Here is a 27,380-nt window from a genome sequence, read left to right as displayed (position 1 = left end):
GTTGTTTTATTGACATCGTGTTTTAGGCTTCTTGGGATTTATCTTTGGGTATTATTGTATCTTAAAGCCACCGGAAGCTAGGGGTTTGAGAGGAGGAATGCCCCTGTCACACCCCTAGCTCCCGATCGGCTCAAGAAGCAAAGGTCCTGGAAGAAGGTAGGAGGCGGGGACGCCAGTAATAGAGCGGGGGAGCCAAAGCGGGTCACATGCTGCAGGAGGACTGGTACCCAGGAATGACAGTGACAGCTCTTCTGCCTGCTTTGGCCACAGGGGGAGCCGACGCGGGAGCCTACATTGCTGGAATTCAGCGGGGAGACCAGTGACGCGGGACACATGCTGCAGGAGGAGGGGGACCCGGGGATGGCAGTGATAGCACTCCCGTCTGATTTGGCCGCAGGGGGAGCCGAAGCAGGAGCCTACAGTGCTGGAGTTCAGCGGGGAGAGTGGTGACAGTTGCCTCCCGCTTGCGCTCCCCCTGCGCTTTGCCAATCCAGCAGGAGTGGGACCAGGGGGACACAATAGGTGACGCGACCTTGAGCGCTGCCGGCTGCTTTGGCCACAGGGGTAGCGGCAGCGGGAGACCACAGTGGCGGTGCAGGGTGAGCGGGAGTAGTGGCAGCAGCGGGGACGCCACTCACAGCGCTCCCGCTTGCTTCGGCCACAGAGATAGCGGCAGCGGGAGCACATAGTGCCGGGGGGGGGGGCGGTCAGCGGTTAGCCATGGGAGAAACAGCGTGCGGCAATGTGTCCAAGGGATGGAGGATGTCAGGACCTGCAGCCCATCCAACTCTGCTGCCAATCAGGTACAGGGGGCATCACCGCACTGTCAATCTTGCCTCCACCAGTTCTTCCTGGTGGCATCAAGATACAATTCATTACATGTATAATACAATATGTGCCCATGGATACATTTATATGGACATGTGTTATATTTAGAGATGAGTGAGCACGCTCGGTAAGGTCAGTTACTCGAGCGAGCATCGCTCTTCTCGAGTAACTGCCTTCTTGCCCCACCCCCCCCCCCCCACCCCCGAGCACTCTCGGACAAGAAGGCAGTTACTCAAGAAGAGCGATGCTCACTCGAGTAACTGACCTTACCGAGCGTGCTCACTCATCTCTAGCTATATCTTGATAAGCAGATCTGATGGAGAAAAACAAATGCCATTTTCGGAATCTATCACTCCAAAATACCCCCAAAAAGTTCTAACATCTCAGTCACCAAACACTGTTTCCCAGTGTAATCATTCAGATTCTCCCTGGATTGCGGGAATCCGAACGATTATGTAAAAGGGCCAAAGACCTTTTATCTAACTATCGGATGAACATATGAAACGTGTCAGACCTCTTTCCAGATGATGACATTGTGTCAATAATTATCTGTTGTTACATTTCTGTGCAATCTCTGTATTGGCATCTGATAAATACAGGCAGTGTAAGTACTGAATCATGTGTATAAACAAAGTGCAAAACTAAATCTAAACCATTAGACCGCCTGCAGACGGCCGGGTCGGATCCCGCTGCGAAAATTCTTGCCCCTGCAGGGACCAGCGTGGCACTCACCTCTTCCACGGCTCCGGCTCTTCGATGTGCCGGCTGCCGGCCAGCCGGCGCATGCGTAGAGCGGAGCCAGCGGCCGGGGAGTGATATTTCTGTGGGCTCCACAAGACTCTCACAGAAATAGAGCATGCCACTTGTTTTCCGCACCTGATTTCACGCGGACAAATCGCGGCCGTCTGCCTAGAATTGCATTTTCTAATGCAATCCTATGACAGCTTCCACAGGTGGAAATTCTGCGAGAAATCCCGCCGCGGAATTTCCGCCCGTGTGCAGGGGGCCTTAATGAAACCAACATGGAGAAAAGCTGCAGTTTTCATGGGAGGCTTCTAAAGGCGTATTTAAAGGCTTCTGAAATCAAAGATCAGCTAACGAAGGGCATTTGTTTATTCATCCACTCATCGCTGGACTTTATGTAGCCATATGTGGAAGGCGGGGCAGGGGTGGGGGTCACTTGCCCAATAGTATATAGAAGACAGTTTTGTTAAATTTTGGTTCGAATCCTTCATTTTCATCAACTTTGTTCTCTCTATGGGCATCTTAAGACTTCAGATATCATCTACTGCATTCAACAGAAAGTTATCCGTGATGTTACATAGGACTGCAGGTAAAGCCTTATTCACATGAACGTATTTATGCAGGTATTTAGCCACGTTAAAAAAAAAAATCACCCAAAAATCACAACCATCCGAAGCATTGGATTCCAATGTATTCATTCAGATGAGCATTTTTTTTTGGCGTGTCATTCCGGAAAAAAATAGCATGTACGCGTCCGTTTTTAGTCACCGATTTTATACGCAGCGTGAAAAGATAAGTCTTGCCCCATCTTTTGCCGAAATATGCAGCAAGCTCCTATAGAGTTCAATGGAAATTGGGAAAAAAGGGGGAGAGAGTTACCTGGCGAACAATGCTGGGACAAGAACACAGCTGGCCCGATTTAAGCATTATTCCAAGCATTTTACAGCGATCGATGGTTTTCATCGCTTCTGCGTATTTTTTTGCAAGTACGCAGCAGCGGCCTGTGTGAATGAGAGAATATACACGAATAAAGATCAGGACTGGTAATTCTTCATTCATGCGATTATACGGTGTGTATGGGCGAACATATAAACGCATACGGTCATGTGAAGGAGACCTTAGGCTCCTTTTACACTGCACAATGCTTGATTGCACGAGTGAACAGGCGGGTTACGTCATCACCGTCTCGTTTGTGCTTGTGCAGCCTGTATAGAAAGGCAGATTCATAATTGACTCGTTCAACAGACTGAACGATTATCGCTCACTTTAGTTCGTTTTTTGAATGATGATCGTTCTGCCTAAACACACCTTAAGATTTGTTATACACATAGCGCTAAAACATTCGCCTGAGCAAAAGATGTCACAGTTTACAGCTCCCGTCGGTCATGCTCTGTACGGATTTTTGTTCAATATCTGCATTTCCCGCACCGTCGCTTAGCAATGACACAGGTACCCACAGCCCATACGCAATGTTAATTGCGTATGGGCTGCGGGTTGGACGGCCCCCCATTGACTTTTTCTGCGTGAGTCCACGGGAAAATAAAGCATGCTGCAATTTTTGCTCCGCTTGCAGAATCCGCAATTTGTATCCACGAACGTGAACGAAAAACTGAAAATACATGCCTTTCAATGCATGCGATTTGCTGCGGATTCCGCAATAGGAATCCGGTCGTGTTAAGCCGGCCTAAAGATGTAGAGGCGGCTGGGATCATCTGTGGCCCCCGGGATCAGTCTCTAGTGTTTTGTTCCTATCAGATATTGAAGGTTTTCATTGTCTCCTTTCATCAGTAATTAAAGAGAACCGTCTATTACACTCATTAGCGTAGGACTGCTGATGACTGCTTTTCAGGTCCCGCTTCAGCTTTATTGGCATCACATCGGATTTCTTTGTTGGCGTGGTCTTTGGCGCGGCGATTTCTTCTCTGGCACAGGTTTAGTGATCTGTCCATCAGTGCAGGGATGATTTCCGGAATCCGGCCTCCTCTGAATGAAGCAGAATGAGGATTCCTCATTACTAGAAATGACAAGTTATCAATAATTGTAAATAATTAGAGAGCGTTGCTGTATACAGACCAGAATCACAGGTTCCCATCCACCTCCAGCTTTTATGGACTATGAGGGCTAGGGCGATTGGGGCTGCCTCATACTACTGAGGGCCCATTCGCATGCGCATATTTCCCATCTGTATTTCACAGACAGCAAACGGGAATCCAGTAAAACAAGATGAAGGTCTTAAGAGTTTGTTGGATATTTGCACTTGTTGTCATATGAGAAGTGATGAACCTTTGATGAAGTGAACTTAGGGCTCCTTCACATTGGCGATCGTGATATCACTACGAGAAAAATCACAGCTTTGTTTAGGCGAGTTTTAAGCATCAGCGATGCTTTTTAATGTGAAAAATTGCGCCTCACATTGCTGCCACAATAAAATTGTGCGATTTTATTGTGCAAAAGTTAACAGGAGTTTCTAATGCTAAAACTGCATTGCATGAAAATCGCAAGTTCGTGTGTTGCAATAAAATGGATGCTCCATAGGGTCTCCCCTGTCGGAAAGGGGGGAGCAGGTGTTCGGCTGTTGGGCACTTGCCCTAACATCGGGGACCAGAGAAACCTTGGATCCCTGGTGTTTAACCATTGGACCCCCATGATGTAATCGCGGGTTCCCGATGGGTTGATATGGCACGCGGAAGCTTGTATATAGCGTCAGAGTCTGCCAGCTACGGTGGCTTATAAGGCTCAGCCTCTGGCTAAGCCTTATAGGCTGTCTAGTGTTCTACTATACTGAAGTATAGTAGTGTATTAGAAGAATGATTTAAAGGGGTTGTCTCGCGGCAGCAAGTGGGGTCATACACTTCTTTATGGCCATATTAATGCACTTTGTAATATACATCGTGCAATAATTATGAGCCATACAGAAGTTATTCACTTACCTGCTCCGTTGCTAGCGTCCCCGTCGCCATGGATCCGTCTAAATTCGCTGTCTTCTGGCGTTTTTAGACGCGCTTGCGCAGTCCGGTGTCTGCCTGGTGAATGGGGCCGCTCGTGCCGGAGAGCTGGTCCCGCGTCGTCATCGTAGCTCCGCCCCGTCACGTGTGCCGATTCCAGCCAATCAGGAGGCTGGAATCGGCAATGGACCGCACAGAGCCCACGGTGCACCATGGGAGAAGATCTGCAGTGCATCGTGGGTGAAGATCCCGGCGGCCATCTTGGAGAAGGAAGAAAGAAGTCGTTGCAGAGCGGGGATTCGGGTAAGTAATATATATTTTTTTTATTTTTTTTTAACCCATCCCTTGGGTTTGTCTCGCGACGAAAAAAAAAAATTGAAGAAAAAAAAAAAGTTTCGGCGCGAGACAACCTTTTTAAATACGATGATAATTAAGTCCCCCAGTGGGGCGAAAATAAAAAGTAAAATGTACAAAAAAAAAAAAATTTAAGAGAAAAAATAAAAACCTTAACTTTCCCCCTTAACTATGTAAGAAAAATAAATCAAATCACATATGTGGTTTTGCTACGTTTGTAGTGACCTAGATAAAAAGTTAGTACATTATTTAACCCACACAGTGATCATGAAAGAAAGATACAAAAAATGTGGCAATAATAGCAAATAAAGCCTTACAAAAGCCGAATAAAAAAGTGATCAAAACATTGTATGGATCCAATTCCTGTCTAAACTCCAAGCCCTTATTAACCAATTTATCTGGGGAGGTTCACATGCTAGAATCAAATTCTCCACCTTAGCGAAGCCATTCGAGGTAGGGGGTATGAGAGCTCCCGACATCAGACGTTACTTCAATGCGGTTATACTAGACCAAGTTAAACAGTGGTGGACTACACCATCTCACAAAAAATGGGCAGCTATAGAAACTGCAAGCTTGGGCGCCCCCTTGATCTCCCTGCTGGGAGTTAGACCACCGCCTTTGCCACCACATGCACTCCCATGTCTCCAGGTATCGGCTCAGATTTGGAACCACCTGACCCCTTTGGCCTTAGACAAGGTCTTGGCTACGGCCCTTCCCCTCAGATTCCTCTCCTCCATTCTCCCAGATTTCGAATACGGAAAATGGGAGTCTTGTGGGGGTCAGAAAAATAGGAGACCTCTGTGACGAAGGAGCCATAATGGATTTCCCCACACTAAGTAAAATATTTAATCTCCCATGCAAATTGGGTTTGTCATATCTTAGATTAAGATACGCACTACAGTCCTTCCACATCCATAAACCAATATTCCCCAAGGCGGCTTTCATTTTTTTCTCGCTCCCTACAGGTACTCCCAGAGGCATATCAATCTTCTACGAGAACTCATTTTCGCAGGAAACACAATCCAAGTCAGTCCATATGTCGCTTTGGGAAACTGATCTTAAACAACATTTCAGCCTGGAGGAATGGTCCCGTGCACTCGCTTGGACTAAAAAAATATCACCGGTATCGCACATTGGGAGACATCCCAAAAGATCTTCCTCCGCTGGTACCTGACCCCAACAAGACTATCTAGAATGAATAAAGAGGTTTCGGAGACATGTTGGAGAGAATGTGGTGCGAAAGGCACCTATTTCCACATGTGGTGGTCGTGCCCAGTCGTACGATCTTTCTGGAACACTGTATTTGATTTTATTTATTCGGTCACACACCAGTTTGTATCCCCGGACCCGGCATTGGCCCTTTGTTTCCTGAACACTAACAATTTGTCCCCCTTCTACTCGGCTCTTAGCTCGCATATTATCCTCGCGTCTCGTCTGACAATCGCCAGACACTGGAGATCAAAAGAGACCCCCTCTATTCTGGAAGTGAGAAACTCAGTGAACCGCACCTTCCATTTAGAGGAGGCTTATAGGCGCAGACTTGCTACCAAACCCCCTAGCCTATCTTTTTGGACGGCTTGGCTGGACTACACGACATCCAATCCCCTATGATCGAAACCTTGGAGGCGGGGTGATGCGTGGCAAGAGCCCCTAAGACAGATAAGGTAATCTGAACCTAGGTACATCAAGACACCCCTCCCTCATCCATCTCCTAGCTAGTCACACACACATAGCCACCTATCCCCCCTCAAACACACAACTCTCCACACAATAACGTTTGACTTGTAAGCAACAGATATAAGAATGAGGTATACAAAAAGTGGAACTGTAGCTCTGCTGTTATATATATATATAAATAATTTTTCCCCATTCCCTCTTCCCCTTTTTACTTTTGGTCCCTTCCCCAATTATGTCTACCGTATATACCGGCGTATAAGACGACTTTTGAACCCCGAAAAATCTGCTCTGCAGTCGGGGGTCGTCTTATGCGCCGGTAATACAAAAAAAAAAAAAAAGTGTAAAAAAAAAAAATTCATTACTCACCTGCCCCGGTGTTCTGTCGCGCTCCGGCAGGATGTCGCTCGCTCCGGCAGGCTGTCGCTCGCTCCTCGTCCCCGGCGCAGCATAGCTTTCTGAATGCAGGGCTTGAAATCCCCGCTTCCAGAAAGCTAATACACACGCCGGCAGCCATGACAGCATTGAATGGCTGTGATTGGCTGAAGGCGCACGTGTTAGCAATCACACCCATTCAATGATGTCATTGAATAGTGTGATTGGCTGAAGCCACGTGCGCTTTAGCCAATCACAGCCATTCAATGATGTCATGGCTGCCGGCGTGTGTATTAGCTTTCTGGAAGCGGGGATTTCAAGCCCCGCATTCAGAAAGCTATGCTGCGCCGGGGACGAGGAGCGAGCGACATCCTGCCGGAGCGAGCGACATCCTGCCGGAGCGCGACAGAACACCGGGGCAGGTGAGTAATGATTTTTTTTTTTTTTCTCCACTGTATACCGGCGTATAAGGTGACAGTTGGGGGGTCGTCTTATACGCCCCGTCGCCTTATACGCCGGTATATATGGTATGTTGTATGAAAAACTGTTAATAAAAATCTAATTAAGAAAAAAAAAAAAAAAAAACCATTGTATCGATCAACAAATGGTACCAATAAAATGGACAACTCATCCCACAAAAAAAACACCCTTTTATAGCACCATTGGCAAGAAAAGTGTAAGGAATCTTTGAATGCAGCGATAAACAAACAAAAAATACATTTAAAAAAGTGTGAAAAAAACCCCAAACCTATACCTCTATAAGTTTGGTATTGACATAATCGTACCGGCCTGCAGAATGTATTTAACATATTATTTATACTGCACAGTAAACACCAGTAAAGATAAAAACATGCCAGAATTGAAGATTTTGTCATTCTTGCCTCTAGAAAAAAATAAAAAGCTATCAAAATGTTATATGTGCACAAAAAACGGACAAATAAAGATTAGCGTACATCCTGCAAAAAACAAGCCCACATAGAGCGCCATCGATGGAAAAATCAAAATACTCTGGTTCTTGAAATGCGAGCGATCTACCATTTTAGTCCTATCCTAATGCCTCCCTCAAACATAGACACGGCAAAGCTCCACGATTTCAGACGGAGCACTTTGCCACGATTGTACTTTCATTGTGATGGGTGATGAAGTGCGCTAAACAGACAAAGAGCAGACAGCCCTCGTAAATCGCAGAGCTAGGAAGCGCCATCCAGCGCCGCGATAGAATGCATGTTTGCGAGGGCCCATTGATTTCAGTGGGAGCGTTATACCGTGATTAATGCCGTGTTCAAAACACCACGTAATTGCGGTAAAGCCGCCTGTGTGGGGGAGTCCTTAGGATAGACCATCAATAGTGTACAACCCCTCTCAAGCTGAATATTTCCTGCGTTCTTCATGGTTGTATACTATCAGATGACACCATTGGTACAGTTCTGCTTTAGGGTTCTAGCTCAGTACAGTGATGTGAGCATTGCGCCTTACCGGTAGTGTCGTAAGCGCTCATTGGTCGGGCGACCACCTCTTGCAGCGCCTGTAGCCACTCGGTCTGTTCTTTGACGTTTTCACAGATGAAGATGAACTCCCGCTGAGGTGTTCTGATTGTGATTCCCGCGTCCCACTTATTCCCTTTCATTCCATTTGGCAAACCTTCTTGTACTTGGTACCCAGCCTCGCTGCTCCCAATGAAGACTCCACCCTGTTCATAGGGGTCCTGCAAACAGTCATAAACGAGTCACATCTATTGGTTCTAGAGCGGTGGCGGAATGTATTACATGCAGTTCACACCTCTTGGATCTAGAGTGGAGGAAGGATATATGATGTACATTTCATGCCTCTTAGTTCTCCAACAGTCAGGATCTGCTGTACACAGGTCAATGGGTTCTAGAACAGAGCCAGTAGATGTGACATTTAGGTCTCTCATTCTAGAGCCAGACAATATGATATTCACAGCTCTTGTTCTGGACTAAGTGAAATATTTACTTACCTGAATTTTTTTTCTTTTTTTGGAGTCCGTAGACAGAGCACATTGGGTTAATCTGTTACAGACTGTGGGAGATGCCATTTTCCACTTCCTGATCGTTCTACAGTGCCACACACTGGGCTATAACAAGCCGTACACAAGGGGGGGGGGGGGCTAAGTATTAGAGGCTTTATGAAGCACTGTTTTGACAAAGACGGAAGTCTTTGGAGGTATGTGCAATCTGTAATGCTTAAGGTCAGATTCACATGAGCGCAAGCGTATTTGCGACACCTTTTGTGGAATGGGCTGTGTATTTGCACGTGAATCGGTGTATTTTGCTGTACGGTTTGCAACTCGAAGTTGTGCGCAATTGTGCCCCCCCAAAAACTGCACCAATGCTCTCAGTCAATGAAATGGCGAAGAGTTTCAAAATGTCAAAATGTTCTTTCTCTGCATAAAATAAGCAGAAAAATCAAGTATACTGCGTATTTTTTTGCATGACTGAATTGTGCACGCCAAATACACGCATATGAATGAACCCATTGAAATCAATGCTGGTGTGAATCGAGCCTTATGCTACAGTCACACGGGTAAGTGCTCGCCAATGTGTGTTTTTCACGTAAATGTGAGGAGTTTTTAATTCAAAAACACCTCGCATTGCTTCTGTGAGGTTGCGAACCTCAGGTGTCTTTTTCACGCACGTCAAAGGGTTGCCATGGCAACAGGGCGGCAGATACAGGTGTCCGACATTGCTATTGCCTATGATTGTTAATACAAGCGATAAGGCAGAAGTCCTGCAATGCCTTATCATAGCGATCACAGGTGCTATGGTACAAGACCCCACAGGGACACAAATAGCGTAAAAAAAATAAATAAAAAAAGATGCGAAAAAGCACAAAGGTTTTTTTTACGTTAACATTTTTATTTTTAAATTAAAATCCCACATATTTGGTATCGTCGTATCCATAATGACTCGAACATTCTTTTTATCCTGCATGGCAAAAAGCGTAAAAAGAACAAAAAACTGAAAAAGTGAGGCAAAATGCTTATTTTGTTTATTTTGCCCCCCAAAAACACCATAAAAGTAATCAAAAAAGCCATACATACCCCAAAATGGTACCAATAAAAACTACAGCTCGTCTCACAAAAAATAAGCCCTCACAGAGCTCCGTCCATGGAAAAATAGAAAAGTTATAGGACTTTGAATAATAAGTTTACAAAAAAAAGGGGTTTTGTATTGCGGAAAAGTGGAAAAACCTGCAAAAAAAAAAAAAAAAAAAAAAAGAAGAATTTTGGTATCGTAACCGTACCGGCCCGTGGAAAAAAATGTATTGTGTCACTTATGCTGCATGATTAATGCTGTAAAAAAAAAAAAAAGAAAGAAAAAAAAAAAGGTCTATGGCAGAACTGATGCGTTTTTTCTGTCCGGCTATCATTCAAATTAATAAAAGTTTTACATAGCCACGTCGACGGAAAAATAAAAAAAAGTTATGGCTTTTGAAAAATGGAGATGAAAATCCGCCAAAAATCATTGTGTCCTTATGCCCAAAATAGGCCATGTCCTTAAGGGGGTTAAAGACTAGTTTAAAGGGTCATTGATTTGAAGGAATGCTGCCATCCAATAGGTGGCGCTGCAGAGGTATTGTTCCATCCTCATAAGCAGACAACAAAACATTAGTGCTCTACATCAGCAAGCAGGGTAGCACCTGATCAGTACCGAGCTGAATCTACCCCATCAATTTGCTGTGCATACCCCAGGCTCGCTCAACATTGTGGCTGACTAACTAAATTGAAGTCTATGCAGTCCCAGGAGAAGGGTCTCTGAATCCTGAGAACTTCAAACAGATTGCCAAGATGTAGGGAGCACCAGAGATTGATTTCATGGTGACCAGGTTCAATGCCAAGCTGGTAAGTACACTTTATCAGGAGTAACAAACCCTTGGCAGCAGAGGCCTGTGCATGCAATGGAGGTTCAGGACGGCCAATATATTCCCTCCAGTTTCCTTGATACCAAGAATATTAATGAAAATCAGCCAAGACCAGGCCACGGTAATCGCATTCACACCAGTCCAGCCAAAGAGGTCACGATTCACCCCGCCCGTATACATGAGTTGAGGATATTATTGGAAGCTTTTCCCTGTGCAGACCCTGGTGTCTTATAGCACTCAACTCTGCCAAGACCTGTAGAGATTCAAATCAGACAGCCTGAAGGTTGAGAACCCTTTCTTATAATCCAGAGAGCTATTGTGATGCAGTCCTGAAAACCATGTCACAGTCCAGGTCTCAATCCACCAACACATACGACCTATATAAGAGGTCTTGTGCATCTGGAACCCAACTCGAGGGTCAGTCAAAAAATGCTCTGTCCCTAAAATCCCATTGCTCCCTCAAATGATGGAGCCAGCTGGTAGACGAGAAGTTCACAATCCAGCCTTGCTGGATCCTGTTGACTACTGATACATCCCAACTAAGTTTGGGAGCCCATCTAGACAAGTTTGAGAATTTATTCTTTTACTTGGTAGAAATAAGGCTTAAAAGTTGCCTTTCCTAACCTGAGTAGATGAAGTAAAGAGGCCTTTAGTCTGGTTTACATCTTTCAGAACTCTGATCCAGCTAATATTGTTAGAGTCTACACTACTTAGGGCAGTGTCTACCTCTTGGGCCGAGTAAACTGTGATCCGGCTGGAATCAGATTTGCTGTGTAGCTTCAAATTTGCGCTACATATTTATCAACCATTATAGGTTAAAATTCTTGGCCGATCAATTTCGAGTGCATGAGGGGCCTCCTTATAGGGTGATTTCTTCCTAAATTTGCAATGGTTGTGTTGCTGTAGAAGGCAAGTGAGGCTTTTATTATGATTGTTAATATCTGCTTTCCCTTAAGGCCCATTGAAAGATTGACAGTTTTAGCAATCCTTTTGCATAAAGTGTTAATGGACACTAATGTCTATTAGCAGTTTATCAGCGTCATTTTCTTGTAAAAGGGCCTCCGGGAGCTGTTTGCTGAGTACAGCATGTGGTCTGAGCTCTGCACACAGATCCATTGTTCTCGCACTGGCTACCAGGAGAATACAATGTAATCTCCGACTTCTGTGCAGAACACAGCATGCGGTATCTGTTATCTTCTCTCCAGCTGAACAATGGATTTTAAGCTCACCTTAAAAAAAACTCATCATTTAGCTGAAGCGTGAGCAGTGATTTATTTAAAAAAAAAAAAAAAAATCAATCTGTCCTGTACTGATAGTACATAGGGACGGAATTAACCCTCAATGGTTGTCCTGTTACGACAAAGATTAACCCTTTCCAATCCAATTTGTATCCTGGTTTTTCCTAGGGGGCTTACTCTATCCAGTGCCATCTGCTGGCTAAAGCCAGTACTGCATGAGGTGACACGTTGGATAGGCTCCGACAGCAGAGAGGCTGGCAATATACAGTAAGAGAACCCCCGACGAATGTCTTCCAACATTGGAGCTGTACAGCCTTAAATCATAATATCTACAGACGTCAGACAGTGGATTGGAAAGGGTTAACAATCATAATCAACGCATCTCCCATGGCTTCCTCCATGACAGGGAGATGCAAAGTAGCCGCAAAAGAAAGTTGTTCTGCACTCATTGTGCTATGTGAGGATGGAGACGAAACAGCAGGTAAATCAGAGTATATTTCTGATAGAGGCGATAAAACATTCTGGTAGGAGGGAAAAAAAATTGGTGCATCTCAGTGGCCTAACTTTTTTCTTTGTAGCCTTATAATGTGATGCACCGGTAACAGATATCTTAGAGTTACTTTTTCCAAGAGAGGATTGGAGCCATCCAAAGCCATTCAGTAGCGAGCCACTTCTTGACCAGCTGCACTACTGCAACCATAACGCGGTCCAGTAGAGAGACGGGCAATGCTTTACTTGTAGGAAGGCACACTAACTACTGATATAGCAGACTTTGAATGGAACCATATACAGCAGACAGATGGATTCTGTGTTCCAGCTGGGACTTTCAGGTGGGCAGAGGCTGTAGAAGGCTGAAGAGTATTCAGCTGGATGAGAGGAGGACAGCGGTCGCATCATGACCGCACCGAGATCTGGGTGCTAGCCACTAATTTAGGCTATGGCTTCCTAACACTAAATTAAATAGCCTCCAAATGGCACAATATTAGGTTTAAATTATACAGGGGATCCCACTAGGAAGGTGAATGGAGAGGAGGGTTGGCCATGATTGTAAGCCCTTTCCATGAATGTACCTCCAGGCACTGCGCTCAGGCTACACCCCTTGAATGGTTCTTTTAAGACATATAGAAAGTACCTTTATCCGATTCAACCATTCTATTTAGAGTTTTTGTTTATTGGACATATTGTCTGTGCTGAAAATAGTTCCTCACCACATTTATCAGAAATAAGTTCTCCCTCTAAAGAACATTCGAGGAGGGGGGCTGACCGGGGAGCAGGTTGAACATGCTTGCGAAAGTCATTTTTAGAATTTTACCACTTCTGACTTCCTGAAAGGTTTCAGTAAACTGTTCCTTAAACCAAGAGAGAAACTCTTAGCATCAGCATGAAGGGAAGAATCATGAGCTGTTAGTCATTGGCATGAGGCTACTGGCACGATTTACTCTTGCCAGTGCCCATTGCCTATAACAACCAATCACAATGCAGCTTTCATTTCTTAATCTGCTTTTGAAAAATGAAAGCTGCACTGTAATTGGCTGCTATAGGCAACAAACACAGTTTTTCTTTTAGGTCATATTAACTTCTGTGCCACAAAGCCTCTGACGCAGATCTGGAACGGAGTCCTGGATGAAATAGTGAAACATGCTGTGCCATTTCAGTTGGGTAAATTTCTAGCAGCGTGCCAGAGGAAAAATGGACCCAAGTATAGTCAATGGGGTCCATGTGGTGCCACGTGGGTCATGTATGCTCTCCAACTCCTATAACAAATATAAGTGTGGATATAAATGCAGGGGTGGCTAGGTTTTTCTGGACCCAAAGTTTCAGTGTGACACCCCCCTCTATCTGAAATTTAAAGGGGAATTTTAGGACTTTATTTTTCCTATTGCAGACCCATTAAATTAACTAGTGAATGAATTCTTGGGTATCACCAGGTTGGTGACTGTTTACACAGAACTGTCGCCTGCTCTTTGTATACATCTAAAGACGATTAAAACAAAAAAAAAAAAGTAGAGCCTGAGGGCTCCTTCACACGGACGGATTTTGTGTGCAAAATACACAGAGAACAGAACTACTTGATTTCAGTGGGTTTGGCCTCATTTCCTTTCTTTGCACATGCACAAAATAGAGCATGTTCTATTTTTTGCGCATCTGAGTAGAAAAGGGCACTATAGAAGTCTGGGGGGGGGGGGGGTGCGCAAATACGCACGCAATTGGCAACAGGATGTGCAAAATACAGCAGAAAACCATGGGAAAAAGAACACATCTAGACCTCATTAGCTAAATAGCCTTTTAAATGTCAGGCCTCTTGTTCAAGATTCGTCAGAAAGGATTATACAGATGTCAGGCTTCTTGTTCTAGAGCAGTCAGGATATGTGAAACAGATATCTGGTCTCTTGTTCTAGAGCAGTCAGGATATGTGATACAGACGTCTGGCCTCTTGTTCTACAGCAGTCAGAATATGTGATACAGATATCTAGTCTCTTGTTCTAGAGCAGTCAGGATAAGTGATACAGATGTCAGCCCTCTTGTTCTACAGCAGTCAGAATATGTGACACAGATACCTGGTCTCTTGTTCTAGAGCAGTCAGGATATATGCGATACAGACGTCAGGCCTAGAGCAGTCAGAATATGTGATACAGATATCTAGTCTCTTGTTCTAAAGCAATCAGGATATGTGATACAGATGTCAGGCCTCTAGTTCTACAGCAGTCAGAATAGGTGATACAGATGTCAGGCCTCTAGTTCTAGAGCAGTCAGGATATGTGATACAGACGTCAGGCCTAGAGCAGTTAGAATATGTGATACAGATGTCAGGCCTCTTGTTCTACAGCAGTCAGAATATGTGATAAACATTGAAAACTCACCAGCGGTTTCTTGTAATACAGAAGCTTCCTCTCCTCAGCATCCAGGTTAAACCATCGCTTCTTGAACGGTTCTTTCTGCTGCAGAGTAATAGTGGCAGGTGTATTAACTGGGGTGTAAAAGAGAACAGTCCTCATGGTATTACTGATATAAGAATGTAAAACCAATGGGACATTTAAGAGCAGATATCACATGGGATCCGGGCGTTAAATGGTTAATATGGTTGTTTTTTCCCTCTATTAAGAGGATGCTTGTATAAGGGTCCGTTTACAGGAAAGATTATCGTTTTAACGAGCAAACGAGTGAATGATGTCAAAGTCGCTCGTGCAGCCTGTTCATACAGGCAGATACAGAAATCCTTCAGTCGTTCTCATTCGCTGTATAAGTGACTGAGAACGACTGAAACGATCGGTATTAAACCCGAATGATAAGTGAACGAGCCAATGATGATTTTTATGCTGCAGAAAATTGGCGGCGAACGAAAAGCAAGCGATTATCGTTTATTGTCGGCTGCGTTTAGACTGAACAATTGTTTTTCACGATAATAGTTCCGTCTAAAAGGGTCCTTAATTCACCTCTGCTGAGAGGCCATTTCATGGTCAGCAGAACATCTGCCTGGAGAATGAGGTGGATTGGTGACAGCGCTGTGTCAGCTACCCAGCGGCTGGCGGGAAGATCTGGAACCCATAAGAAGAGGAGAAGTGGGACTCCGGCATCTAGATGCTAATTGAAGACCGGACTTCTCCCTCCCCAAAGTAGGCCACAGTTGCCGTATTGGTTTAAGCGGGACCTTGTTTCAATAGTTTAATTCAGTTTTGGACTTGGCAGGCTTCAGTCTGTATGACTAATGGCCCATTTACACGGTTATCGGTCCGAGTCCTTTAAAATTCCTGGGAATTTGAATGATAGTCAACCCATGTAATTGCATGCAGAAAACGGATTGACGCCCTGTTCAGTGTAAACAGCAGTCATTTAGTTCTGAATGACTGTCTGCTTACAGTGAATGGAGGCGGGCGGGGGTGAGAGCTCTCAGTGATGCCAGAGATACTCGCTCCTGTATAACAGCACAGAAGCAAGCATCACTGGGTTGAGCTGTCGGGCATGGCTAGCCCAACAGTGCATCCCATCTAAATGTGGCTTTAGGCCGCTTTCACACGGCCAAGAAACTCGCGCGAGATTTGCAGTAACAGCGCAGGCAAAACAGGCCGATGATGTAATTTTTTTTCCTCCTCCTGATGGCAAAGTAAGCAGCATTTTTAACGTCGTTTTTAACACACCCCATTCATTTCAGGGGATGACGCAGGGCATCAAAAACGCACTGCAAAGACCAAAAATAGAACATACAGCGCTTGTTTTAGCACGCATCATAAATGCTGCGCTAAAACACTCTTTGAAAAGCCCCATTGAAATGAATAAAGGCTTTAGGGCCTTTTACACGCAACGATTATCGCTAAAACAACCACATGACTGAATGAACTGCTGACATTTTTGAATAAAATTACTCGTACAGATAATGGCTTTTAATCATCTGCATTTCCTCCATGAGATGTTTGCTCAGCTGGGGTTGTGTATTTATGTGATATGCGGGTTATCTGCCGAACAGGCATCCATTGTCTCCTCCCAGCAGAGTACATAATGAGTAAACCGTGTACTAATGTATGAAAGGCAAACAAAACCCATCATGCAGCCGCTCAAAATTCCATTAAGATGGAATGAATTTTGGGTGATCAAATGATGGTTATTATGCTGGCTAAAAACCAGCGCTAAACGACAAGTGAACAAATAGTGCACGATGCCCGCGTTTACATCTAACGATTATTGCTCACTTTTGGCCATTTGAACGAATTTTAAGCGATAATCATTGTGTGTTAAAGGGCCTTAAGTGCAGCATTTATGATGGGTGTTAAAAACGCCTGCTAGACGCTGTAAAAAAAAAAAAAAAAAAAAAGCCTGTGTGAGAGGCCTAGGGCCCAATGTCCACAGGCAGATTTGATTTGCAGAATCCACGCATAGCACCCATGCGTGAGATCCGCAAATCAAGCCGCCCATAGGGAAACATTGGGTGTCCACACTTAATTTAACACCTGCGGATTTGTATCTATTTGATTTGCGGATGTCAGGCGCAGATAATAAATCGCTGCATGCTCCATTTTACTGCGGATCACGCGCGGGTGTGCTCCATTCATCTCTATTTGCGGATTTAAAGGTGGGGAAAAGGCTGGGAGGTGGGGTTGTGTTTTTTTTTTTTCCAACATTAGTTTGGAAGCAAGTTTAGATGGTATATATATTTAAATAGCATATATTCAGATTTAAACGTACAATGATATAAACATACAATGTTTGTGTAGAATTAACACGTATATGCAGCATATGATTTATATACCGCTATTCCTTACTTAAACATTTTATTATGTTGCCATGTGTTCCAGGTAATCCACCTGATCTTCATTTTCTCCAACAATATAAACATGAAAATGATAGTTAAAACTACCAAAACTTTAAGAACTAAGGCCGGCTGTCTACGAGCGATGCGGCCACCCAGGAGCAGGAGCCGCCGCCAAATCTCCGCTGGTCAACCCTATCTAATAGATAGGCTGACGGCGGAGAATCGGGGCAATTTGTAGCATGCTGCGAATTGCCTGCGGTGAAGGAGAATCGCAATGATTCTCCGCTCGTGGACAGGTGCCGGCGCTTCCCATAGCAATGCTATGGGAAGTGTTGGCTGGCGTGATTCGCCGGCGATTTACCGCCGGCGAAATCACTGCCGTCTACAGGAGGCCTAAAAGAACTAGGCATCCTTGCTCCCCCATACTGTTATAATTGTAGTACTATCAATGATCTGTAAATTTTAACCATGCATCCCATGACTCTAAATACGTTTTTTAATGAGTTAGTACGAAAAGCTAACCATCTTTCAAATATAGTGTTCGGCTAGTCTGTTCTTGAACTCTTTTATTGCAGGGGTGTAGACGTTTTCCAGTGCTTGGCTATAATTGTTTTTGTCATCATTAGAGAGTGACCTATCAAATATCTGTGCGACGGCGGACATCTATCTAGGCCTATTAAAAGCATAGCCATTTTGGGATCTTTAGGCACACACACACACAGGCACAGGCACGCACGCACACAGGGGCGCACGCACACACACACGCACACACACGGGCGCGCGCACACACACACGCACACACACGGGTGCGCGCGCGCACACACACAGGCGCGCGCACACACGGGCGCGCGCGCGCACACACAGGCGCGCGCGCGCACACACAGGCGCGCGCGCGCGCACACACACAGGCGCGCGCGCGCGCGCACACACACAGGCGCGCGCGCGCGCACACACACACAGGCGCGCGCGCGCGCACACACACAGGCGCGCGCGCGCGCACACACACACAGGCGCGCGCACACACACAGGCGCGCGCACACACACACAGGCGCGCGCACACACACACAGGCGCGCGCACACACAGGCGCGCGCGCGCACACACACAGGCGCGCGCGCGCGCGCGCGCACACACACAGGCGCGCGCGCGCGCACACACACACGCACACACAGGCGCGCACACGCGCACACAGGCGCGCGCACACACAGGCGCGCACGCGCACACAGGCGCGCACACACACAGGCGCGCGCGCACACAGGCGCGCGCACACACACAGGCAGGCGCGCACACACACGCAGGCGCGCACACACACGCAGGCGCGCACACACAGGCAGGCGCGCACACACAGGCAGGCGCGCACACACAGGCAGGCGCGCACACACAGGCAGGCGCGCACACACAGGCAGGCGCGCACACACAGGCAGGCGCACACACACAGGCAGGCGCGCACACACACACAGGCGCGCACACACACAGGCGCGCACACACACAGGCGCGCACACACACAGGCGCGCACACACACAGGCGCGCACACACACAGGCGCGCACACACACAGTTAAGCAGAGCATATATTTTGTTCCAAAAACTTTATCTTTGAACAGGACCACAATATGTGCAGTAAAGACCCCTTCTGACCACACTCTCTCCAGCATTTACCATTTCCACTTCTCATTCTGCTAGCGATTAGTTGGGGAGGATAGTACCATCTCATTTGTATTTTTACTTGTGATTCTAGAATAGTCATGCCTCGTGTAGAACGGACTGCTGATTTAAATGATTTTCCCATTCCTCTATAGAGAACTCCTCTCCCAGTTTAACATACGAGATTTTTTCGACAGCTTCTGATTTCCTGTTAATATATCATAAAAGTGTCTGGCAGCAGACTGCTCCAACATTGGCTGTGATGTGATCTTGTTAATAATTCCAAGAGGCAATTTTATTGTATGAATTGTAAAAATTTTGTAAGAAAGAGCTAATCCTGAAGTGGTTAAAGCTTTCGCTTTGTGGAAGTTTAAACTTTGCCTGCAAGGGTTGCAGATTTTTTTCATCGCGGCTGATCCGCAGGGAAAAAAACGCAATCTGCGATCTCGCGCAAGCAATAAAAAAAAAAAAAAAAAAAAAAAAAAAAAAACACAAATGATAACTCGCAGTGCATCCACTGCGGAAATCCACATGAAAAATCCATGCGTGCCGTGGACATGAGGCCGAAGTCTAGACATGTTTTATATGGTACTGATTTTTTTAGACATATTTATTGAATGCTAATTAAAGTTGGGTAAAGTTGGGTAAGGCCACACACACACACACACACACACACACTTATCTGTAGTCTCCGGGCTACATCTATATATATAAAATTGAATGTATGTCTGTGTGCCTGCCTGCCTGCCTGCCTGCCTGCCTGCCTGTCTGTCTGTCTGTCCTTTATGCGCTACTACACCATTCATCCGATCGCCATGAAACTTTGGGAAGTTGTTGAGTACACTCCTGGGAAGATTATAGGCATAGTACAACTATCCTACGATAAATGGCGCGCGCGCGAGCGTCGTCGAAAGTTACCACCCCCCCACGTAGATCGAATAAGTAAGCCACCTGCTATTGTGATGTCATCACTGATGTCATCAACATCGGACGCCCTTGAACATGCCCCAACATGTTCTATAAAGCTGCATTGTGATGTCATTAAGGCTCTATTATGACACGTACAGCTTGGAACCACTAGAGCACGCCAGCCAATTACCATTGGAGTTGGAAGTGGGTAAACAAGTACTAGGATATCTTCCTAAGAAGCCACAGCAGCCGGATAAATTGTATGTTCCACCCAACGGCTATTTTATTCAGCCCGCAAGGGGGAAGCAGCGGCCTACAAAATCTCATTCAGGTAGGTAGGTTCAGTTCTTGGAGGTTGGGGAATGCTTATGGGCAAGGCCTTATGTCTCATCCCAACTCGATTATTCAATTCTAAGCGCAAAAGAATTAGCGTCCAAATTTTATGTACGGAATTTAATTCTCTCACTTCCCAATGTCATAGAAACTTGAAATTTGGCACGAGCATTGATTATGTCATAAATAGGAAAAGTTAATGGGTCCCAACTCGATTAGTCAATTCAAAGCGCCAAAGAATTAGCGTTCAAATTTTACGTACGGAATCTAATTCTCTCATTTCCTGATGTCATAGATAGATAGATAGATAGATAGATAGATAGATAGACTGTATGCAATAACCCAGATAGATAGATAGATAGACAGACTGTATGCAATGACACGTACAGCTTGAAACCATAAATACTAGAGCACGCCAGCCATTTACAGTCAGTCTCCATTGGAGTTGGAAGTGGGCAAACATGTACTAGGCTATCTTCCCAAGAAGCCACAGCAGCCGGATAAATTGGATGTTCCACACAACGGCTATTTTATTCAGCCTGCAAGGGGGAAGCAGCGGCCTACAAAACCTCAGTGGTCGCTGCTGCCGTCATCTAGATATATAAAAACGAATGTATGTATGTCTGTCTTCGCAGCAACGCGCGACGGGTATGCTAGTCTATATATATAAAATTGAATGTATGTCTGTCTGCGTGCGTGCGTGCGTGTTTGTCCTTTATGCGCTACTACACCATTCATCCGATCGCCATGAAACTTTGGGAAGTTGTTGAGTACACTCCTGGGAAGATTATAGGCATAGTACAAATATCCTACGATAAATGGCGCGCGAGCGTCGTCGAAAGTTACGCCCCCCCCCCACGTAGATCGAATAAGTAAGCCACCTGCTATTGTGATGTCATCACTGATGTCATCAACATCGGACGCCCTTGAACATGCCCCAACATGTTCTATAAAGCTGCATTGTGATGTCATTAAGGCTCTATTATGACACGTACAGCTTGGAACCACTAGAGCACGCCAGCCAATTACCATTGGAGTTGGAAGTGGGTAAACAAGTACTAGGATATCTTCCTAAGAAGCCACAGCAGCCGGATAAATTGTATGTTCCACCCAACGGCTATTTTATTCAGCCCGCAAGGGGGAAGCAGCGGCCTACAAAATCTAATTCTCTCATTTCCTGATGTCATAGATAGATAGATAGATAGATAGATAGATAGACTGTATGCAATAACCCTGATACATAAATAGATAGATAGATAGACTGTATGCAATGACACGTACAGCTTGAAACCATAAATACTAGAGCACGCCAGCCATTTACAGTCAGTCTCCATTGAAGTTGGAAGTGGGCAAACATGTACTAGGCCAGTGATGGCGAACCTTTTAGGGACCGAGTGCCCAAACTACAACCCAAAACCCACTTATGTATCGCAAAGTGCCAACACGTCAGGGGGCGGGGCTTATCACAACGTATGATTTTACCCCCGTCGTTCTAAAAAGGACAAGGCTGTTTCAGAATAGACTGGGTGCAGATTCTGACTGCTTTTTGGACGCGGAAATACTGCAGAATGTCCTCAGCGGAGATTTCTGTGGAAAATTCTGCAGCATTTCCGCATCTAAAAAGCAGTCAAAATCTGCACCCGGTCTATTCTGAAAGAGCCCTGCCCATTTCTGCCACATGTACACATACCCCAGCGGTAATAGTGACACCTTCACCCCAGCGATAATAGTGACATCCCACAGCAGTAATAATAGTGACACTCCCCCCATTAGTAATAAGAGTGACATACCCCAGCGGTAAACCTCAGTGGTCGCTGCTGCCGTCATCTAGATATATAAAAACGTAGTATGTATGTATGTCTGTCTTCGCAGCAACGCGCGAACATGCCCCAACATGTTCTCATAAGCTGCATTGTGAGGTCATTAAGGCTCTATTATGACACGTACAGCTTGGAACCACTAGAGCACGCCAGCCAATTACCATTGGAGTTGGAAGTGGGTAAACAAGTACTAGGATATCTTCCTAAGAAGCCACAGCAGCCGGATAAATTGTATGTTCCACCCAACGGCTATTTTATTCAGCCCGCAAGGGGGAAGCAGCGGCCTACAAAATCTCATTCAGGTAGGTAGGTTCAGTTCTTGGAGGTTGGGGAATGCTTATGGGCAAGGCCTTATGTCTCATCCCAACTCGATTATTCAATTCTAAGCGCAAAAGAATTAGCGTCCAAATTTTATGTACGGAATTTAATTCTCTCATTTCCCAATGTCATAGAAACTTGAAATTTGGCTCGAGCATTGATTATGTCATAAATAGGAAAAGTTAATGGGTCCCAACTCGATTATTCAATTCAAAGCGCCAAAGAATTAGCGTTCAAATTTTACGTACGGAAAATTCTCTCATTTCCTGATGTCATAGATAGATAGATAGATAGATAGACTGTATGCAATAACCCAGATAGATAGATAGATAGACAGACTGTATGCAATGACACGTACAGCTTGGAACCATAAATACTAGAGCACGCCAGCCATTTACAGTCAGTCTCCATTGGAGTTGGAAGTGGGCAAACATGTACTAGGCTATCTTCCCAAGAAGCCACAGCAGCCGGATAAATTGGATGTTCCACACAACGGCTATTTTATTCAGCCTGCAAGGGGGAAGCAGCGGCCTACAAAACCTCAGTGGTCGCTGCTGCCGTCATCTAGATATATAAAAACGAAGTATGTATGTATGTCTGTCTTCGCAGCAACGCGCGACGGGTACGCTAGTAATATTATAAAATATAGATTATAATGGGGAAGGAGATACTCACCGTGGGCCCGGTCTTCTGCATATATCCAGATTTGGCGTAGCTGCGGGTGATCTTCATTATCAACTACAAAACACAACGCAGTGTCACATGACAGTAATGGCTGCTGTAATACATGGACTGTCAGTGACTGGGGGGGGGGGGGGCATGTTCCATATAATGTGTAATGGGGTCTTTACTTTCACACAGCGGGGATAGTCGTTTAGTGAGTGGAGACGGAGTGCGCTGCAGATCTCTTCTGCCTGACCGGCTCCATTCACTGTGAACAGGCAGTTCATAGATGAAGAACTGCCTGTTCACACTGAGCGAGAAGTTACTCACTAGTCGCTTTTGTTTTAGTGAGCAGAAGCGAAGCGACTACTGAGAGACTTCTTGCTCAGCACCCTGTTTACAAGGGGCAACCATCGCTGAAAATTGCTCTTTTGAGTGGTTTTTCAGTTGATAGTTGTCCCTTGTAAAACCACCCGAAGACCCCCTTCACACGAGCCCATTTTATTTGTGCACGCAAAATTTGCGCATGTAAATACGTAGTGAATAGAACCAATTGATATCAATGGCTTTACTCACATTCCCGTATTTTTTCATGCGCATTTCGGTCGTGCAAAAAAAAAGATAGAATACACAGAAAGATAGAACATATTCTATCTTCCACACCAAAGGTCCCTGTGTAAGTCAACGCTAGTGCGCTTAAGCGTGCGCAATACGCAAGGAGATGCGTGATACACTGTGTAATTCCATGGAAAAAGAACACATCTGGAACTCAGACTAATTAGCCGTTTCAATCAGTTTGTGTCCTGAGCGCAAAAAAACATGTCCTGCAGGCAGAAAAGGTGTAATGAAATACTGTACGTCAACGTGTGTGTAAAAAAGCCCCATGCATAGCGCTAAAAGTTGTGCTAAAGGGTGCGCAATTGTGTGAAGGAGGCCTAACTCTAATATATCAAAAATTGTAAAAATCATTAATAAGGGACATTTCAGTAAGCAATCCCTCCCTTCAAGTATACTAAGACACCTGGGATCCCACGTGACACCTTTGTCAGCATCAGGGCAGCAGAGAAACAAAGATGGATGACAGAGCGCCCCCCACAGTTATAAGAACAGAACATCATCACTGCACAATGGGTAATCCTGAACACAGTGAACGCCTCAAGTGTAAAACATCAACTCTAACACGTCGTATCACATGATCACCGCCTATCTGCCCTCTTCTTACTTCCACTTCCGGAGAGTCGGGAAATGTCTTCTTTAGGTAGTTAAACCGCGCCGAGCGAAGGACGTTATACCAGGTGACAATTTCCTGCCATCACAAGACAGGCATTAGTGAAAGGCATGAACTCACCAGGAGAAGGGCCCCTATGGCTCCGTATCCAATGGCACTCACCGCCCCATCCTCATGGTATACATATATACTCCTTGTCCGCCCGTCCTGCACACACGTGATCTCCAGCCCATGCTCGCGTTTCATTTTCTCGCACTGGAATATAGCATTCAGGCTATGAATAGGAATCACCCCCTTAGGTCCAAAACGCTGAGGAAGAGAAAAACAATAAGTTGATGCCCCTAAAATTCTGCATGTTTCCCAGAATGCAGCGTACAGACCTGAGGTGGGGTAAGGGTCCGGTTACACCAAACGACTATCGTTTGAACGAGCAAATGATGTCAGGGTCGCTCGCGCGGCCGGTTTATACAGCAGATACATCATTGGCGCGCTCACACGAGAATCATTCACATTTGCTGTATAAGTCACGGAGGATGACTGAACGCTTAACCGAATAAAAAGTGAACGAGCCAACGATGATTTTTATGGCCTTAAGTTGTAGAGCGGCTTCACACGGGTGTATTTGCGTGCGCAATATGCAGAGAATAGAACCCATTGATTTCAATGGGTTCATTAACAATTCCTTTTTTTTTGGCGCACGCATTTCACACACACGAAATAAACACAGCGAGCTCTACTTTTGTGTACATGGTCCCCATAAAAGTCTACACTGCGCAATTCCGCGGGATAAAGCGCACATCTAGCACTCATTAAGCCAAATAGCCATTTAATTCGGGTCGTGGTTGTGTCCCACGCGAAAAAAAAGGTCAGTAAAATACAAACACACATGCAAAAAATAAAAAAATGACTCGTTCATGGCGCATATACGTTGCGCAATTGTGCATCTACTTGTGTGAAATTTCCCTTAGGCATGATGTCCAGTCAAAGCACCTGCAGCAGGGTATCTAGTCCATTCTGGCAGGCACCACTGATCTCCAGAATGTATGACAGCAGAAGCAGACTACAGATGACCAGTCTGGGAATAAGCGGCGCCAGCGTCACACTCACTTTGTCTTTAGTGTAATACTTCAGCAGCCCCTCACTCTCAGAGAATATGAACAGTCTCTTTAAATATTGCCCGTTGTCTCGTCCTTTCTTCCACAGGAAGCCTTCTTTATAGTCTGTCAGAAACAAAATGGAGGCCACCTTATGGATGTGTGGTGACGTACTCCTGACGTCCGGCTCTGTGGACCCTCTTCTACAATAATCAGTAGCTCTTACCAACTGCATACACAGAGGTCTTATCTGATCGGAACTCTTGCCGCTCGTACTTCGCCCGGATCCATTGTTCCCGCAGTACCCTAACGGAGAAGACAACAACGGCGCAGCAGTCATACTCAAGCGTCACTAGCATCACCATTCTGTCCGATGAGCAGGAAAAGGAGGCTAATATGGGGTGTGACGGGTCACTACGAACGTTCTGAACCCCTCATAATTCACGTTTGATGACACTCAGATACAGAAATCTGACAGCAATGGAAACAGAAACTAAAAAAATTTTTCATTTAGCAGAACCGTCTACCATAAGACGTCCTTGTTGCCCATAGCAACCAATCACAGCGCAGCTCTCATTTCTCAAGCTACCGTGGTATAAAAAAAGCTGCGCTCTGATTGGTTGCTATGGGCAACAACCGACCTGTTATGAGTGTGCAATGTCATTTCCGAACAAGGTTTGGTGAAGATCCGCCCAGCGGGCGCACAATTCATAAGTGGTGCTCCAGTTTTAAGGAAAAGATTGCATCTGCGGGTGAAAATCATCCGACCGTCCACAAGTAAGCATGGAAACAGCGAAGCGCGTCAGGGAAAGTAACACATGAAGGCCTCAGATATCCACCAAGAGAGCGAGCAGAGAATTGGACAGTTAACGTTTTCCTTATTTTCCATGGTCCCCGGACCTTGTGACATGTGATGTTTGTCTCTAGGGGGTAGGGTTGCCACCTTTCTCACGAAAAAATACCGACCATGGTTTAAAAAGGGGCATGGCTTATCACAGCATATTATATGACCTCCGGGTACCCAGTGGACTCTAGTTATCGCAGCCTCGCTGGCTGCTGTATCACTTGACACAGTGGCCCCCAGTAGAAATAGCGACCCCCACAGTAATATTAACCCCACAATAATATTAGTAACCTCCCTCAGCACTATTAACCCTCCCTCAGCACTATTAACCCCCCCTCAGCACTATTAACCCCCCCCCCCTCAGCAATAGTAGTAACCCCCCCCCCCCCCCCCCATCAGCAATAGTAGTAACCCCCTCAGTAGTAATAGTTCCCCCCAACCCATATACGGTAAGACGCACCCCCTACTTTTCACCCAAAATTCTGGAAAAATTTACACAAAAATAACCCCTAACTAGACTACACCTAAAAAAAAAGACAAACACCAATACTCACCTACCGCCGGTGCTCCGGCACTGGCTAGCCAATCGAAGCATTATCTTTGCTGGAGGCAAGGGAATTCAAGCCCCACTTCCAGAAAGAAGTGCTCTGTCGGCATGGAGGACATTGTGGCAGCCTGCAGGAGCGACGGGGACCCGCAAGCGCACCGGAACGCCAGTGGTAGGTGAGTATTAGAACCCCTAGTGTGATTACCCGTGGGGAGTTGCAGCACCCCGGTTTGGAATCACTGAGAATACCAGCCTCGGTGTCAGATGGGCGGTTGGGGATGGTATTCAAAAATACCGGCCTGTAATATGTGAATTCCGAGCCGGGTGGTAACCCTGCTGGGGGGTGTTAAGAGTCCTCATGCCCCCCTTAACAACCCACCATGATCTGTGAGTTCACATCCCAGAAGCCATCGCATCAGTCAGTCATGATACCCTATGACATGTATGGCAGGAACTTGACTGCAGGCTCCATGTGTATTGAGTGACAAAGGGGCTCACGTTGATCACCTCTGATGTGGAAAACATTTTTGATGTGCAACAAAACATTTTGAGTTTCTGTTTCCACTGATATCAAATGTTGTGCCATTAACCCCTTAATACGCTATGACATACAGGTTCAGGGTTTGTATGGAGGGGAATCTGGAGCTGATCCAGCTTCATACAATATGGATACAATATGGGTGCCAGGACCAATCGCAA

General features: G+C 45.6%; 1 protein-coding gene across 4 annotated transcripts in view; it reads right to left on the bottom strand.

Moving 5' to 3' along the window:
• Positions 1–1,118: 1,118 nt before the first annotated feature.
• The window catches only part of ADAP2 (ArfGAP with dual PH domains 2), a 46,432-nt gene continuing 20,170 nt past the window's right edge, over positions 1,119–27,380 (bottom strand). For 2 of the 4 annotated variants that reach the window (XM_066586056.1, XM_066586058.1), the window contains exons 4-11: positions 25,517–25,596; positions 25,304–25,416; positions 24,359–24,505; positions 24,191–24,274; positions 22,981–23,043; positions 14,902–14,979; positions 8,397–8,625; positions 1,119–3,555 (exon numbers count right to left, since the gene is read on the bottom strand). In XM_066586056.1, the coding sequence (XP_066442153.1) occupies positions 3,521–3,555; positions 8,397–8,625; positions 14,902–14,979; positions 22,981–23,043; positions 24,191–24,274; positions 24,359–24,505; positions 25,304–25,416; positions 25,517–25,596 (829 nt within the window). In that variant the 3' untranslated portion in view covers positions 1,119–3,520. The remainder of the gene's footprint in view (positions 3,556–8,396; positions 8,626–14,901; positions 14,980–22,980; positions 23,044–24,190; positions 24,275–24,358; positions 24,506–25,303; positions 25,417–25,516; positions 25,597–27,380) is intronic. The other 2 variants (XR_010787466.1, XM_066586057.1) reach the window with 2 other exon arrangements.

Source organism: Eleutherodactylus coqui, chromosome 13, assembly GCF_035609145.1.
Source record: "Eleutherodactylus coqui strain aEleCoq1 chromosome 13, aEleCoq1.hap1, whole genome shotgun sequence".
NCBI lineage: Eukaryota > Metazoa > Chordata > Amphibia > Anura > Eleutherodactylidae > Eleutherodactylus > Eleutherodactylus coqui.
The sequence above is the reverse complement of the archived record's forward strand: the minus strand, read 5'-3'. Positions and strand labels throughout refer to the sequence as shown.